The 19,126-nt window shown below is 39.4% G+C and overlaps 1 protein-coding gene across 7 annotated transcripts in view; it reads right to left on the bottom strand.

Annotated features, from left to right (window-relative positions):
- TRIO (trio Rho guanine nucleotide exchange factor) overlaps positions 1 to 19,126 on the bottom strand; it is a 259,780-nt gene that overhangs the window by 173,185 nt on the left and 67,469 nt on the right. For all 7 annotated transcript variants that reach the window (XM_075494017.1, XM_075494016.1, XM_075494018.1 and 4 more), the window contains exons 2-3: positions 10,689 to 10,763; positions 3,500 to 3,614 (exon numbers count right to left, since the gene is read on the bottom strand). In XM_075494017.1, the coding sequence (XP_075350132.1) occupies positions 3,500 to 3,614; positions 10,689 to 10,763 (190 nt within the window). The remainder of the gene's footprint in view (positions 1 to 3,499; positions 3,615 to 10,688; positions 10,764 to 19,126) is intronic.

The raw sequence follows: 19,126 nt of genomic DNA on the forward strand, positions 1-19,126 counted from the left end.
ATCTCCTCTTTCATTTTCATTGTTTATATTCACAATGACTCATCTTCCAGTCTTGTTTCTTCTTCACCTTACATACACATTAAACACAGCATTTACTGAAGCACCAATATGTAATTCATTTCCAATTGACTCTTCAGAACACACACACACTTTACTGATTACAATACTCATGCCTTTGTAATGACTGAGGCCTTTATTATGGCCTCAAATTGCACCAGAGGAGGTTTAGACTGGATATTAGGAAATTTTACTTCACTGAAAGGGTTATCAAGCATTGGAACAGGCTGCCCAGGGAAGTGGTTGAGTCGCCATCCCTGAAGTATTTAAAAGACGTTTGGATGAGGTGCTTAGGGACGTGGTGTAGTGGTGGACTTGGTAGTGTTAGGTTTACGGTTGGACTTGATGATCTTAAAGGTCTTTTCCAACCTATATGATTCTGTGTGCCTGAGGGGATCCTCCAAAAGACAGAATAGGGCATACTGTTCTTTCCTACGACTTCTGCAACTTTTTAAAACTGTATCAGACCTAGTCCCATGTTATTTGAGAGTTAAAGTGTCTGTAGAAGGAAAAAACCCTTTATTGACAATTCCTTCTGTAACAGGATTGATCTGTGGATAGTTAATGGATAAGAAAGCATTTTATGGCTGTGAAGAAAACCGCATCAACCTGTTGCTACAAAATTTGAGCTCAATTTTGCTGTCCAAAACCTTACACTCAAATTCTCTGGCAACTCTTCTGAGAATGGCAGATTTAATTTCTTTTCATCAATACCTTTTGTACACTTAGTGCTTGCCACTCATCAAAAGCAGGAATCACCACCAACACCAGAAATTTTGATTTCATTCCAGTAGAATTTGCTATATGACCTTGTTAACATGGAAAGGGAAAATATTTCAAAACCAGTGCATCATTGACAATGGACTATCAAAAGGGACCAAATGTCCATTGTTTGAGTACATGAGTCACTTTCAGGGATGTGATTAATGTAAATGCAATTCTGGAGTTCATGTGGTGAGGTTTTCAGAGTGTCCAAGAAGTAGGGAAGCTTCACTGGCATACTTTACACAGTCTCATTGGCCACATTGTAGAAAGATGAGTTATGACTGATACAGGAGAGCAGAAGAGCTTCTGAAAGAAGTGATAATACAGGTTCCTTAGAAGAGGAGTTTTTTTAAAGTTGGTTTAAAAAACCCCAAAACAAAAAAAAAAACCCAGCAAAAACAATCCTCCATTTAGAAAAAGGAGCTTATCAAGATAAATGCTGGCTGTCCCACCTGCCCATAGGAATGCCAAAAATGGCAATGGTAGCAGGAAAATACATTAAAATTGACTAGCTGGGAATACATGTAGGCTACAACGTACAATTTTCTGACAGTGGTGAAAATGTTTTCTAACAGCCTCACAGGATTGAAGGACAAAAACAACTAGTGTTTTGAAGTATCTTCATACTTCATTACCCATTACTGAAAGGCTGCATGCTATTACGCAAGTGCTGCTCAGCGCATCCCTATCCTACCACACAAACTGAGCACTGCGTAAGGATGAGTGCTTGTCACTAATTCACATGAGGCACACATCTACTGGGGTGTACAAAGCAGCCCCTCATCACGTGATACAATGCAGATGTGTCCTCTGTTGTGTGGCTCCGTCATCTGAGAAAAGATGAATCCCTTTTGGCCAAGGATCACAGAAATTGTTCTCGAAGGCTTCAGTCAGCCAAGGTCATCTGTAAGGTAAACCTGAACTACACTAGTACCTGGTCCAGTCAGCACTGATGACTTAAGTTTAGCAATATTTTAAAATCGGATAAATTGTTAAATCAGTAAAATTGTGAAACTGAATCACCTTAAGTGTTTAGATCTCTTGCCAAACAACTGATACCTCTGAATCTTCAGCTACATAGAGTAATAGTACTGCAATAACTAACACACAGACCAAATGTTCAGGGCTATTTGTACTAATTGGGACTTCTTAATTAGCAAGAGTTGCATGATCGGTTCCTAAAACATGACTTGTATGAAAATGAGTCTTGCTTTTAATAAAGCTCCCTTTATTCTCAAAGCTTTGCCATGCTTACAGAGATATAAAACCTGCACTAACTTTCTTTTCAATTTACATCCATTGATGCTAAACTAACACACATCTTTTGCCAGAGGACCACTGTATTTTGCTAGATTATCTCTAGAAAACTCTTAGGCATATTTTGATATATATTTATCTATTAACTTCTCTAGTAACTTGAGGCTGTAGAAGGCTAGAATACATCTCAAACATTCAAATGTGAAGTCAAATTATTTCAGAAGTAAAAATCTCAAGCCCTCTTCCTGTCCTCCTTCCTCTGCCTCCCCAAAATCCTCCAGTTAACTTAAAAAAAAAAAGTACTAAACACTGCTACACTTCAAAGTGAAATGAAGACTAGAATAATTGAATTACCAACACTTGCTCTTAAGGAAGGTCATACACAGTCAACTAGATGTCCTGAAGATACTTTTATGAAAGCACTTTTGTCAATCTGAAACCGGCACCTGATTACATCAGGTGCAAAGACGACTGCCTATAAATTAACACATTACAAAAATATGGAAGATATTGCATTCAGGGATGTTGTCCAAGGGATTTTTTTCAACTCTAATGACAACTGCTCCTTGAGGTCATAGGCAAACATATTCAAGCACAGTCAGCATTGCTCCAGTCTACCAAATGCTGGCAGATTCCGAGATGGACCTAAAGTCAGGGCCTTACGATCATTTTTGTCCCTAATTCAGTTACTACTAGGAACAAAGTCCTATGTGAACAAACTTCTTTACATATATACAATAGATAACGTTTAAAAATATACATACATAAAACTTCATATATATATATATATGTATATATATGGGTGTGTGTATATACAAACACACCAGCACTGGATTTGACTTCTGCCGATTTATTTAAATAGCACATTGTAATTCATAGCTTAAATTGTTGATAACACAATGATATCAGTACTTTCACAGATCTCTCCACAGGTTTATCCGAGACCTCTACAAGCAATTTTACTTGTGTCTCTCCTGGTTATTCCTGTGCTATATCAGGACACTATAACTTATCCAATACAAATAACAGTTAGGAGTGTTGTGCTGACCTCAGTCTGCACAAGGCATATTATGAGTGATGACCAGCATGTTTCTAATTAGTGATGTACTGAAAGCCTTTGAGTTGTATTCGTAATGTTCAACACAGTGACAGCAATATGGCATGGCAGTGCCATTTCCAAGACACAAACTACTTCCAGCTAAAGCACACCAGCCTTTCTGCCAACAGCCTTCCTTCTATAAGGCAGAGTAATTATTTCGGTCTCTTCCAAAAAGCAATTTGAAAACATTAAGTGACAAAACTTGGTATGAATTTGCTCATTTTCTTAACCCGTTCAGTCTTCTAGTTTGCAGGTGTACTGCAACATAATCCATTTATTTTGTTTTATAGCTTCAGAGCTTATCAAGTGACCATGACTTACCTAGGAATACATGCTAGGTATGAAATTAGTCTTCTAAGGTCTTCTTGCCGTATTCTATCATGATTACTACGAGCTGGAAACGTTAGAATGGGACCTCCACGCTTATCTCTGCCACCTGCAAAATTAAACATGTTAAAAAAACCCCACAGCATAACACCATTCTTGTTTGCAAACCTAGTCTTCAGAATAGTTTTGGAAAACCTAAGTCCTGCACTGTTTCATGAATATCCACTTAAAAAAATAAGTGATTTCAAGTTAAATGCCAACACTGTCATTTAGAGACCAGCTTAAAGTTGAATTTTGGGAGTATCAATCAGCATATTGTCATAATTCCTACAATAAGGAAGTATCTGTCAAAAAAAGTGAAACAAAGAACAACCATAGCATTACACTTACACATTACAGTCACATTTGACTGGCAGTGTGACATGTCCAACAATGGTGCTTTGTTATATATTTAACTTTTGAATCACCAATTGTGCAGATTAAACTTAAATATAGACTTTGTATGGAAGTATTTAGAGGATACTCAGCATTAACTAGCACAGAGCTTAGGTGTATAGTATTTCACACCCAGTGCATATACTAGATGAGTAGATGGACACTATTTAAGCATTTAATTTACATTTTTACCCTGTTCTGATGTGCAGATTTGGAATTGTCAGTTTATAATTTTTAATTTTGTTAGCAATGCAGGAAATTCTGAATCCACTTAATATGCAAGGCAAAAAAACCTGACTTTGAGTGGTTCCACTTAAATGTATTCATCTCATTTGTTAAATTGCACAGACTTACTGTTGTTAACATTAAAATGCAATTTTATATCCAACCCCTTGTGAGTAAAAACAAAAAGTTACTATTACTAAATGCAGTAGGCTGTCTTCATCAACGCTTGGGTAATAGGACAGACACATTCTTACAAGCTAAATTTCACATATATGTTCTCAACCACAGATGTGTGGACTGTTTTCTCCTGTCCCATGGAAACGCAGAAAAACACTATCCTCTGTCCTGAATGATTTCTCATTGTAAATCAGCTCCTCATTGTAAATCTATGTTACTAAACAAAGTTTTAAAAAAAATCCCTTAGAAAGGAAGGCCAAAAGCAAATAAATAAAACCAGTCACTCAAAAATTCGTCACTATCCTCCCCAACACAGTCTGTGTGTGCTTGCTAGAGACACTAAGCCTCCAGGGACTCTCTGCGCTGGACATGTTCCCTGTGAGGCACCAAATGAAACTCAGAAGAGGCAAAAGCAACTTTGAATTTCTGTCAAGCTGCAATGCCAGAAACCTAAACTTAAAAGGAAATTCATATTCTTATCTTCCATGACCCTCTTAAGTGGGACGTGAGATTAAAAACAACAGAGTTGTCCCATTCTAATGGAGAGAGGCAAGTCTGGTCTTGACCATCCTGACCCACTTGCCAAGCAGAGAACTTTGAGGATTTTTACATAGCAAGTGACAGGATAAAAACAAGACAGACGCCACAAGAGAGAAAGGGTAAATGACAAGACTCAGAGTCCAACAGCCCAGGCCTCCACTCAGCTCCAGAGCGATCACTGGGCTCCAAAGCTACCAAACTCCGCTGAAAGTCTGCTGCAGCCTTTAAAGCTCCCCTCAGTGCACCGCAGGCCATCAGCTACAGATCTTAAAAATTTCATTTCAACTGGTAAACGCTACTGATTCGAACCCCCCAGAAAAAGTGCTCGATTGCTCAGGGTGGAAATTCTTCTTTAAAAAGCAGCAGCTAGGAGGGAAGAACATACACTGAATTGTCTTTAACACTCTCTAAGCATTTTAAACAAATGCCTTGTTACGCACAGTCACCTCAGATCAGTCCTCTGGGCCTTTCCCACACAGCAACTCCCGTGTCATGCGATTTTCCACCATGGCAGAGGAAAGAAACCCGTATTCTTTATGTCATTTTGGATGCCACTTCGGTTGGCTCCCAGCTCCACATACACCACAGAGAAAACCCATTTTTAACGTACGGTGCTTAAATTTCTGAAAAATCGTATCCTGAAATTTTTGTACATTGGAGACAAAAATCTGTCCCACAAAGTTCAGTTCTAGATGAGTAATGAAGAAATTACTACGGTCTTGATTTTTGGTGAAGAGAATTTCACTACCTGGTCTTAAGTCAGATACCAAAATTGTAAATATTAAGCAAAAAAGTCCCTAAGACTTGTTTTTTTCCACCAGCTATACTGAAAGCTTTCTTAGGGCTTTTCTAATAAATAATTCTCATTTCCTTTGTTCCTGATGCTTCTGTGTCATACACAAACAGGAATGTTAAAAGCAACAATGTATGAGGCATCAGGTGGGAATTTCCTGTCTCACAATAGTCTTTATCCAACTCAACCCCCTATTTGTCTTGGTTTAACAAAAACATATTAAGCTGCTACTTTCATCGGTGAGACTTCCATTTTTACACCTTTCCTTTTATACAAAACCCCCACCCTACTGAGATATTCTCTCTGCTTATGCCAGTATGTGTCATATGAGTAGCGGAACAACTCACGCGAGTCACCCAACGTGAATCGCTTCTGTCTAGTGCACATCACTAACAGAGGTCTTGTCAATGGGCTCCAAACGGCACAAAAAAACAACAGGCTGAGTACTGCAGTTTTTTCAGGAAATGCCTTTTTACCTAGTTTCAAAGTATGTAAGTAAAGCTAAACAGTGGGCTTTTATGGCACGTTTCAAAAGCAGGACAAGTTATCAAGTGATATTTCCTCATATGAAACCAAGATAATTGCACCTTGTAAGAAAATGCTCTCCTCGTGCACGTATGTGTAGAGATACAAGAGTATCTGTACTTCAAAAGACTTCAGTTTAAACTTAACCAAAAAAATGGCATCCAGGACTCCATTTGTATTTCATGGTTACATCTCTAGGAGGCTTTTCGATTTCAGGTGGTGAGACACCCAATACTCAAACAGATTATTTCCCAGTTAGGTGAAAAATCAGTTCAAGGAAGCTTTTTCTCTTCCCCTGCCCACCGCCCCTTTTTGTTGTTGTTGTTTGAGAACCACTCTGTTCGCAGTTTTCAAAAAACAACACAGGATTCACAGGGAAGCTGCACCCAAGCATTTGCATTCTACACATCAAGTTGTTTTTGTTACTTTCACCAATACAAGATAAAGCAGTCCAGTCTGTCAGACTGGTTTCAGGAAGAACAAGTATTTCCAATACAGTATTTATTCCAGAATCAGTATTCAGGCTAGCTTGGTGAGCTTTAAGACTTTGCAGTTATCGACCCACATACAGCAAGATGTACTTCACAACACTTCATGGAAGTATTTGTTCTGCTGTACTTCCTTGCCTCCTGCCCTAGCAAAAAAATAGCTGCTTCACGATGTGTTTCAGAATTGAATTCTCAAAGACTACATCTCTCCTTCTCACTCCAATTGTCATCCAATCATTACCTTTACCTTTCTTTAACAGTTTGAGCATCACAGCTACACTAACATATTTTAAGATATGCAAGGAACACACACATTTTAACAAGTCCAGATGACTTATCTGCACCATAGTCCTCATTTGTACATTGTTTGTTGTACAAATTTAGTTCTAAATTCACCTTTTTTCAATTTTTTTTTTTTCAACTATACTGGCTGGTGCTACAGATAACAGAGACAAGTAGAAAGAATTCTCTTCCATCTAAATGCACCTTCAGATATGCTAAATTATGAAAAATCCACTCATTTTCTTCAGTTACAAAAACACATCATTAGCAGCTCAATAAAGGGGGCTAAACTGGATTGTGATGATGGAGGAGAAAACAAAAGTGAATCACATCAGATCTACTACGATTTGTGGCAGAGGAAAAGCAACTACTGAAATAGTTTTTTCAAAGTGATGAGGTACTCAGGCTGTGCCAAGAAAAAGAAGTTATGTTGAGTAAATCTGTTAAATATATCCACCTGAAAACAAATGAAAGGAATAAATGAAAAGCAAAGACTGAAACAAAGTAATATAGAATTACAGCCTAACTCAGGCTAACACAGATCAAAGAGGTACCTGTTGGAAGAGAAAAGGGAAACTCATATATACAGTTTAATCACAACGTAGTACACTTGGAGTAAAAGTGGTACCTCAGTGGGAGGTATCTGTTATCAAGAGCTTTAACTTGATTAAAACACCAAGATTTCTGATTGGATCAAAACATCATCTCAAGAATGGCTTCGGAGAATACCTATGGTGGAAACAGTTGTTGCCCCTTGTCTTCTCCATGTAGCTCCTTGCGAAGGGAGCACCTCCATCCTCTTTGTAGCTGCCCCTTACGTACTGGAATACCGTGGTAAGGTACTCCCTGAGCCTTCTCTTCTCCAGGGAGAAAAGACCTAACTCCTTCAGTCTTTCCTCATAGGGCAGGTTCTCCAGCCCTTTGACCATCTTCGTGGCCCTTCTGTGGACCCTTCTCCAGTCTGCTTGCATTCTTCTTTAATTGTGGGGACCAGAACTGGACACAGTACTCCAGGTGCGGCCTGAAAAGCACTGAGTAGATTGGGATATTCACTGCTAGTAATGCCCCTGTGGATGCAGCCCAGGATCCAATTTGCCTTTGTTGCTGCAGCAGCACCGTGCTGACTTATGTTCAGCTTTTTATCCATCAGGACCCCCAGGTCCCTTTCAGCAAGGCTGCTCCTCAGCCACACAGACCCTAGCCTGTACTGGGGTATTTGGTTATTCCAACCCAGGTGCAGGACTCTGCACTTGTCTCTGTTAAACTTCATACTGTTCTTGCTGGCCCACTCTTCCAGCCTGTCCAGGTCTCTCCACAAGATGGCTCAACCTTATATTTCTGCCTCACAATAAGCTGGTCTCAAGAAGTGCTTAAGAAAGTCAGCATTGTGGAAAGATAAGTGTCTTTAGTATTCTAAGAACACAAAGATGAATATACTGCTATCCAGCCCATACTTACTCATTTAACTTGGAGAAGAAAGGTCTCAGCAGAGAAAGGCAGAGAAAAGACTGGGGAAGTGAACTGAGGATCTCAAACACTCCATGAATTTTTTTTCAGACTGTGTTATTTGTGTAACTTTCCTGCTCTACAAAAAAAGAACCATGTCTTTGCACTGTTGATTGGCATACTTTATTTCTACTTGAGAAGGTACTTGACAATCAACAATGAACATGTTGCAACAACTCTACCAGAACTCCAATATAAATGAGGGAGAACAAAATAAAAAATTTATAGTGTTGTTTGTGGATGCCTTAGGCTTAATAGGACTATTAGAGTTTGTAGTAGAAATAACTCAGAGTTATCTTTAGATAGAGTTTTAGTAGAGATATCCCCAATCAATTTGTCCTATTTCTGTAGACCTTAACCAGTTATTGTACTTACAAATATTAAAACCAAGTACTTGAGCAAAAGTTGTGCTTTTGAACAAAAAACCAAGGTACATTGAAAGCCTCTCTCAGTCCATAATCCAACAATCTTCCTTACCTTTGTGTTCCCAAGTATAAAGCTTGACAGTTCTAGTTCCACAATGGTTAAGCCCTAGTGGTGGTGGTAGTTTTGTTAGGGGCTTGCTTGTTTGTTTCTTTTGTTGTGGGTTGTTGTTTGGGGTTTTTTTCAAATCACTTGCACTACTAATGTATCTCATTTGATCTGAGCTCCACTTGCAATGGAAATGTGAAACTACAGATTTTGGCAGACCAGTTCCAGACAGTCTTGCTGCCCACAGCTGTTTGCTCCATTCTTCTGTCAAAGTTGCTACCTTCACACAGGCAAGTTGGCAACCACTTCTTCCTGCCTGCACCTCATCTGCTCTGGTTCATAATCCATCATCTCCCCTTAAATTTACCTTCAGCTTTCATTTGGCCCACTTCACTTCCACTGAATTAATGCCTTTCAAGAATGCCATATGCTTACAAATTAACATTAGAGAACACCTATCATTCTTCAGATCCATCTAAGGGGTCTAAACTAAGTTCTGCACAACCTGGAAATTCAGAGGTTTTGGAATGGAAACTGACTGCATTTTCATTAAGTGCCATAAAGCAACGTCCAAAAAAGAGTAATGAGGGATTGAAATATTGTGTTTAACTCCCTTTTCTCTTCTTCTTTCCCTCTGAAAATAAGGTTTTAAGCAAGCCTTCATCAGCATTATAATTCATAAGCAGAAGTGGGAGTTCCCACACTACCAGGGAAATTGGCTCTGGGCAGTCTGTTTTATCATTCATTACAGTTGCCAGGACCTTTTAAAAAACCAACCAAACAAAACCAAACAACATCTTTTTTGCTTTACACCTCTACTTAACTCAGCAGAGTGGACAGGATGAAGTACTGTGAACTACACACTGTACTTGCAAGCATCAGCATCCATGCACAGCAAATCTCTAAAGAGTGTAATTTCAGGGATGATTTTGTATGGTTTAATATTTACAGACAAGAGCTTTATTTTTGGAGTTCTTGACAAATTATTTATAAAAAAAAACCCCTTTCAAATATGAGACTGTCCTCTTAAATCATTTGACACTAAGATTATGGCAAAGAGAATGATGTTGTTTAATCCCAACAGATTTGGAAGTACTTACTGCAGAAAGTCACACCAAAATGCAGTTCACAAGAATAAGCACCTCAACCATCATTCCATCAAGTAAAGTTACTTATCAAGTCATAGAATACGTTGTGATATTCATTCATCTAAACCCCACTTTTAAATCCTCTGCTATTCCTCGTTAAGTAACCAACCAACTTCAAGGTATATCCTAGAGATAGCTAAAATTAGATACTAACTCATTTCACCATGAAGATATTAAGTGTGTTTCAAAAGATATGCACTGAAATTTCACCTCTGCAACAGAGATATTTCTCCAGTGCTTCAGATGGGCCACTAACAAAGCCATCTCTGTAAAACTCTCCAGCAGAAGAACCAGAAATAAGAGAAGGAATATGACTATGGTACAGCAGGTTGTTCTAGGTTGTTCTAAACAATGCTCTTGGATATGCAGGGGGGACAGGACACGACCGGGATGTCAACAAGCAGTATGTTCCACGTTCAACAAAACACTTATTTATTACAGATCCTTTCACAATGCTCATGTTATGTTTGGGATATCCAACCGGAGTAGGTGCTACCCTAGCTTTCCATAACTCTTGTAATGATATTTGAAGTATTTAAAATACGATTTTACATGTGACTAACGCATTCCACAGCAGAAGAAAATAACTGTACCTGAAAGGTATGCAACTTTTTCCTTTAAAATTGGCAATACTTCCATAGCCTTCATTTCATCATTTTTGCGAAACCCTGAAAAAAGGAAAAGACAAGATAATTAGTCAGAAATTCAGACAAGCTCAGCTTCTACATTTAATGAATGCACTGTAAAACAATTACCTTTGGAATACAATCTGAATGTTATGATTACAGGAATTAAGATAACCTTACAGTAAAAGGTGACAAAAAAAAAAACCAAAATAAACTTTTAAAACATATTAATGAACAAGTCATCGCTTTGACTAGCTTAACACAAATAGCATGGCCTGTTAGCAAGTCTCAGTAGATAATAGGACACTGGAATTAGCTGTTTTCATCAGTAAATAAAAAATATCAGTTGGATCCTGTTGCTTTTAGGCATTCCAAATCCTGCTTTCACTTTTTGCTCCAGCAGAGAGGAGCAATATCAAGCTAATAAGAGTAGGTACCTTTTGAACGATTACCAGTCAAAAAAAACCCCAAACTCAACGAAAAACCCCCAAAAATTCCCAACCCCCCAAAAAACACCACACAAAAAGACCCACCAAAAAGCCCCAACGCTATTTATATGTAGCTTTCCTTATGTCACTTCTGTAAGCAGAATTGGGAGATAAAGCTCTCAACCGTGTCTTTGCTGCTGCCTGACAGGAGCAGCATTTTACGAGAGAGCACATTTTGTCATGTTAACTCTATACACCCATGGAGTTGAAATGGACCCCAAGGTGAGTGATTACAGTCAATGTTGCAAAGCAGCACATCACCAGCTTGTCCCTCCTCCATACTTCCATTACATTTCTGTGGCCAGATTCTAAACTCCTCCCTTCTTTAATAAAGGAGATTTAGGAAGCATTTTATTTATGACCTTATATTCCCTACTGACCTGTACAATACAGAATTGGTCTCTTTTGGGCCAGTCTTATTCATCTTACAAAAATTGGGTGGTTTTGTACCCACACTTCAACTGTCTGTATGATCCTTCCCTATCTCTTTGGATTCATGTGCTTTTTTAAAAATCTCATTTCTGAAGAAAGTACCTCTTCGGGGGTAAGTGGGAAGCACTTAGTTCTCTATCACTGTGGAAGTCCAGAAGTGCTGTTAAGTAACACAGCCCAAATAGCCTGCTACAAACCAGTAGTTGTGTTCCTTAAAAGCAACAGTTTGAGCTATTTAGAAGGTAAAATAAGCTTCTTAATTATTTATCCTTTCAGGGAAATATCACAAGTGCAAGGTCTAGTGTACATGTGCCAGTCTTTTCTAAAACATATTGTTCTTCCTCCGTACAAAAGGGCCACAATCCCTCTAGAGATGGCAGCAGAAGCTGTCATTGATGCCCAGCAGGGAGGCCATCATTCCTCTTCCTCCTCAAAAATATCCAAATGTTTCATATCCTTTGGTCTCAAGCTCTGAGCTTTAACAAGAGCTATGCACTTCAGAGCTAAAACCTACAGGTATCATACTGGTGTCACTAAGTAACATAAGATTTGTAAATAAGGGCATCATATACGTAAATTACATGACAGGTTTTCTATTCCAGCCCGCAATACCAAGACTTCTCTGCCACTACAGTATCTAGTTATGGGCGCTACCCTTCAAAACAGACCCAGGACACACCAAACAGAACACCCAAGGGACAAAGATGGCCAGGTGTTCACATGTCATGAGCTATGAGGAAGGACTAAACCCAATGACGCTGTTTAGTCTGAAGAACCGAGGGGAGACATCATAGCAGACCTCAAAACACATGAAGTCTAGTGGTGACAAAAGTAAGATGGCTAGAATTACAGCGAGAGGTTTACTTTAGATGGTAGGAAGTTTTGTAAAAGCACAGAACCATGAAGCAGCACACAGGATTGCCTGTGGAAGACTATGGACTATCCATGACTGGGGATTTTTAAAAAAATGCATTTAGACAAATGTCTGTCAGCAGTGGGTCCCTCCAGTTCACTGTAACTGAAGTGTTCAACCAGGACATTGTCTCAGCACCCACAGATTACAAACAAAACTAAACAGATCCTCTTCCAGCCATTGGCTAGTTCCCTGTTTTTCCAGGAACATCATAAACCAAAAACAAACCCAAAATTTGATACGTGTTCTCAGAAAGGCTAAACCAGGAAAATCGGTTCCTTGGGTAACCATGCTGCATGGAGGGTTTCTACACAATGGACAATATTTTGCAATTACACAGCAACTCCAGACCAGCAAACCAGTGGAGGGACACAGCTATTTCTTTCACATTTGCACTTAGATTCTCAGGAGTTTAAGACAGCTCCAAAGGAACCTCTTGCATTATTCCTTCCTCCAAAGTACTGGCTATGGGTTATCAAGCTTTTACTGAAACTGCCTACAGTTTTGTTCCTACTAAGTTTTCATTTAGTATGGACTAAAGCTTTAAACAAGGCTTTAAGAAAAACCTTGGGCTTAAATAACTCGTTTTAAAAAGATAGCAAATACCTTTTTCCAACTTGAAATATTCGGGCTTCAGTTGACTGCTAAGGCATACAGGCACACTTCCAGAGTTAAATTTTTTTTAACGTGCTTTGAGCTACCCACCATAAGCTTAATGTCAATTTAGCATGCTCAGCTTTCATATCAACCATGGCGATTCCTTTTCTTTACAGTAAATTTAGAGGTAGAAAACACTTTCTCCTCACCTAAAAAGCATGCAGAAACTGGTGCTGTACTTTGCCATCTATCTTAGCTCAAAATTACCCAAGACACTGATGTTACCGCAACTTGCTTGCTCAGATTTCTAAGCCCTTGAACTACTTGAACCTAAAATGTGCAGCTACTGCACATCATCTGACATTGCCTGTGGCATGTAAGAAGCGAGAAACATTTAGCTAACATTTCCTTGACTATTAAGGGGCTGCTCAAGGTAAACACCCTAGCAGATACGTTAGTGCTTGGCTCATGTTCTGAATCTGCATATCCTTAAGGCTGACTGCCTTGGATTATCATATTCCCGCTGCTCTAAACAGCCTGTTTTTATTCCAGTTCTGCAGTGTTAAAGCTTAACTGAAAAGACTGTGGGAATTACAACTGAGGAAAGAATGCTCAGGAGCAAAGAGGGTGAATACGGCAAGAAAGTATCGTATTTTTATCTCCAACAGAGCAATAATAAAACGAAAAAACAGCAATATAAGCAGGTCTTAAGGGCTTGGGGTGGGTCTTCCCCCCCCTTTTTAAAGCCTCTACATGACAAAACATTTGCGATTGTGAGGATTTCATTTAAAAAAAAAAAATTAAAAGGCATTTACCACACTCAAATGAAATGCCATAAATATCTGCACCAATCTCTCCCTACACAGCTCAGCAACCTCCGCGCCAGCCGGCTGCATCACATGTTCCTGGAGGTGATGTCATCCTTCCCTGGCCGGCCGGCTGCAGCTCCCGCCACCGCGGTGCCGCTGCAGTGCCCGCAGCCCCGTCACCCACCGCCCAGCCCACCGCGGCAGTGATGGAGCGAGCAGAGTGCTGGCGGCAGACCCGCTCCATGGAAGAGCATGACCCAAGCCTGCACAGCGCAGCTTGGCAAGCATGAAATACAAACGAGCTTTCATTCCTATGGCACACGCTTCTCTCTTGAAAGCAGGATGCATATGCATACATGGCATGTATTTATGCTGTTCCTTTCACTATCCAGTTCACCTAATTTTAAAAGTGTGGTTTTTAATAATAAATCCTACGTTAGTATCGTTTAAAGACAATTTTAGTCTTAAACAGGAAAACCACCCTTGATATTTTCAATACCTATTATAGGAATACTCATTTTACAGTTTCAGATTTTTAATAGGTAGTATATGCCCTTCTGTTGTCTCATACATCATACAGACACTTTTCCCTAACTACCAGTCAAGAGGGAAGAAGCTCAAATTATGCTAATTAATATTCAACTTCAGGAGATTAAGAAACACACGAGTAGTCCATTTCAATTTAAGAGGTTTCTACCCCCCCACGAAGCTTTCAGAATTACACAATCCCCTGAATTATAGCAATACAGCCTTCTACTAAAACAGTCTGTTATCACAGAGCAGTTATTGAAATGTTGTATCACACAACTGAAGATCTTTAAAACATGCAAACAAGAACAAAGCAAAAGAAAGTCACCTAAACTTTTTATACAGATGTATACACTGGAAAATGAATAAGTCTTTCCCACAAACAAACCATCTCCTCTTTGACTCCGCAACTTCAGAGCCAGAAGACACCATCAGCCAGCCAAGTTTAACAAAGTTGTCTGTACTAATCCTTTTTCTCATGCTGTATGAAGCTAAGATATTTTGCTGCAATTTATCCAGGTTGAAAGACCCATGAAAAAACAGCATTCCTGGGTAGAGGTATCACCCCTAGAAGGTTTCCAAGAGCCTTTTACCCAAACGGCCAGGGCAGCCCCCTCTCACTTGGGCTGCAAGCGTTCCCAAATCCCATGGCGAAGACCTGGCTACAGAGCTGCATGTCCGCCTGCCCCAGAGACAGGAGAGTAACCCAGCATAAAGGAGCCACCTTTTGCCTGGAAATCGCAGCTTTCCTATAACTCTGCTGCTCCCCTGGGTACCTAACTTGCTGAAACTTCCCACGGGCACTGAAATACAGCGAGCAAGTCACCTTTACAGCAGTAACAGAAAGTGGGTACCCTGTGTGGTGGTTCACACATCCAAAGACAAATGCTCTACTAGTCTAAGGCTGAGGCATCTTTCAGACAGAGGCATCTTTCAGACACAGGAAACAAGGTAACTCTGTTAATCATCTTGCACTACAATGATGAGTAACTAGTCAGCCACACAATTAAAGGGAGCAGATAAAATTGCCTTAAACCCATCTTTTAAGCTAACAATTTGATCATAGAACTGTGATACAAAACAACGTTGCATCTTTGGGGAAGTTGTTTGCATCGCTGCCCCAGGAACATAGAAGTCTTTGTTACTTCGAAGGTATCTTCAGTAACATACATCATTCAGTTATGGCAACAAACAAATTACAGAAACAGAAATTAACACAGCAAAAAGACTTGGAAATTGAGGCTAAGAGCAGCATCTCTTTGCCAAGAGGTTCATGAAGCACTCATCCATTGCTGTCACACACAACTGACTTGAAACTTTTCTGTCACATGGCTAGAAAAAAACACAAGCAAAAAAAGGGAATGCTCTCATCCTGAAAACTTGCACCTTTAAGAATGCAACTGCTTTTCACCTTGCAACATAAAAACAAGACCTTTTCACAGGTGCAAACAAAAAGAGCCAGACTCAACCCAGAATGTGTCGATGCTTTAGGGTCTCTTCAGACTTCAGAAGAATGACTCCATGAGTCCTGTCATCAACAGTAAGCAAGTACCTTATCTGCCAGGCTGCTCCCTCCAGCACCAGCCTTCTAAGCCCCACCTCTCCTTTGACAGAAATCCCATCCTGAACCAGAGAAAACTCTTTCAGCGAGTTATTTTCCAACAGAGTATTCTGTTTCAAAGGACCTGCTCTGATAGGCTTCTGCTCAAGAATCCACATGCTATGCGAAGTTCTATAGGAAGGAAAAAAAAAAAAATCACATAGAAACTGCAATAGAGGCACTCAGAACTCCTATATTAATACCACAGTTCAGGTAATCAGGGAGCTGGGTAATAATCCGACTGATTTAGGTTAGTTATAAGTGGAAAGAAATATTTGCTATAAGATGAGGAATAAAACAACTTCCATAGGTGGGGAAGAGACCATTTCCTAGCCAAGCAGCAATTTCCTGCATCTAGGTAAGGCAGCAGGAACTGTAAACCGATCTGCACAACTCCTTGCATCCACTGGTGCCTTTGTGCCAGAAAATCTCAAAACTGTAGCTAGTCAACATTTAAGCAAAAAGAATTCAAGATGTTGCTGTCTTTAGCATTTCTTCTATTTCACGGCATGAATGGTTTCAACTACATGACTCAAATCTGAGCTATTCCTCCCTTTAATTGTAAAGCCATCCTAGCTACATTTCAAGAGAAATTGCTTTCTAGTTAATTAAGTAAAAAGGAAAAAAAAAAAAAAAAACCCACAAAACAAAAGAAGGAATAAAGAAGCTCAAATGTAATAAAATTAGTGCATTATTAGACTAATTAAGGTTTAATTATTTGCCCTTTTTCCTCCCCCATATCACAAGATGATGACATTGATTTTAAATCCTGGAAATACATAGGTTTATTCAACTTTGTTTATCAGTTAACAACTATATATGATAAACCTCAGCTGCAAGTTCATTTATACACTCCCTCCCATGTTTTTTCAAGTGTCCGGAAAAAGAAAGAGAGAACAAAGCAGGTTCTTATTCTCCCACTTTGCCATGGAGAAGTTTTTAAAATAGGACAGTGGGCAAATTTCTAAAGATGGTATTATTCCATGAAAAAGAATTTTAAACAAGATATGAGAAGATTCACAAGCAGCCATTGTGAAGCCTTTTACATCTTTACTCTGAAGTTACTACATAGAAACCAGTACAGATTAAGTCAGTAGAACCATTTGATTCTTTCCTTCAATCAGATTTGGAAAATATGATTTCTGAACTCCACAAGTTCTTGGGTTTACAAATTAAATCATACTACTGAGGTAGAGGTAGGAAAGAAAACTGAACTTTCATAAAGCAGAAAATGGCAAAAACCAGCACTAATTGAGAATACAACCCAAAGGGTTGGCAAAGGGAAGCAAAAGGTAACTAAAGTTAGTGCATGTATGGGATTACTGATAGCTTTTCTTGATTTTAACTCAAGTATTTTAAGTGCTAATTTCAATTTTATGGTAGGCTTAACTATAAATTCATACTTTTGTATGCAAGCAAAGGATTCATAGAGCAATCAGAGCTGTCAATTCACCAACTGCGCTGTTACCGCTTCCCATTATAGACATTGCCTATATTCATTGCTGCTCAGCAATCCCACACCATCTTTCATATTGCAACAAAGCAAGAGAATTCAGGGAAATTATGGCAAAGACTGCAATTCTCTTCTCTTCTCTGAAGCTTCCTGAGCTTGCAGATGACCAGTTTCAAAAGGTATAATGGCAATTCATCTCAGGAACACTAAGCTTTAAGTATGCCTGTCATGGCGTCTTTAAGACCATACACTTTTCTTTTTAGGAGCAAATGAAGAACTATCGGCAGCTTTTTTAAATGACATACAGATCACTGGGCAACATTAGTAAACCTGGCATTCATAATTTATTCATTCACTTTTTCTCAGTCCAGATTCTAAAGCCTCCAGGTGACTCCAACACAGACACAGCATATAACCAGAGGGGCATGATTTCAGTGTTGTTCCGGCAGCCACAATCATCAGCTTAAGCAAAGTATTTGTTGTAGCTAATAGCTATTCATTTAATGTTAAGAACCCAGTCCTGAATTTAAAGCAATTCCAGGATTATGATGTGAGTATGCTTTTGACTCCCTTCAGCTCTGATCAGGCTCAAGATCCACTCATCAGAAAACATTACACCTCCAAACCCTCACCTTTAATCACAACAGCTCACAGAAACGTCCCTCCTCTTCCTGTTACGTTTTGCATCCTATGCGCTCTGCATATGTGCCGCAGGGAATTGTACCACATCAGTATCGAGCTGATATGCAGTGTTACCACATGGCAACTAGGACCTCACAGAAGTGGACAGCTTAGAAATTGTCTTGAAGTAAGAAAATGAGATTCATTAGAAGGTTACTAGTTCTTTAAGCCACTTTCAGTTTTTGGCATTTTTGCTAAGTGTAAAAGGTTCTCTCTTACCATTTGTAACAGCTCTGTGGTTTGTCCTGACACCAGGATGCACCTCTCCTGACCATAAGTTATGGGGGGAGCACAATGCCATACAGAGGGATGTGGGACAAGAAAAGGCTACTAGGGTAGCTGACAGCAAACACTTAAGCAAGATCAAATTCACTGACTGAGTGACCGTCCTTTTCTTGGAAACTTACATACTCATCTATTCCTCAGTTAAGAAAGAGCAATTACCGGGAAACTAGCTACCTCAAGTTCATACTGCAAAACTTGTTGAAGAGCTGCCTTTAGTTGAAGAAAACTCCAAATCCTAAATCTCTCTGTTAAAAATCTGCAATTTCCTTTTAATTGGGTAACAGGAACCTTAGTTAACCGTATTTTGTAGTGAAGTCCTTTCCAACCTGAATTACCCTTTGATCCTAAAAAATGTGCGAGCCAGAAGTACAAATGTCTATTTTTCAATTGATACTTAACGTGAGACTATCAAAATCTGACCAGTTTCCCCCCTTTGAAGCTAGGGGAACTGTGTTCTTAAATTTATCTATCTATTTGGGATGTTCAATCTGTTCCTGCTGTCCTACCGACGTCGTTGGGAGTTCATTTGTTTTGGTAGGAACTGCTCATCCATCTCTAAGCGCTGCAATACTCCAATTCACTGCCCTGCTGAGGTGGCAAACCTTTTTGTAGTGGTGTT

This window comes from Mycteria americana, chromosome 2 (assembly GCF_035582795.1).
Source record: "Mycteria americana isolate JAX WOST 10 ecotype Jacksonville Zoo and Gardens chromosome 2, USCA_MyAme_1.0, whole genome shotgun sequence".
NCBI classification, from domain to species: domain Eukaryota; kingdom Metazoa; phylum Chordata; class Aves; order Ciconiiformes; family Ciconiidae; genus Mycteria; species Mycteria americana.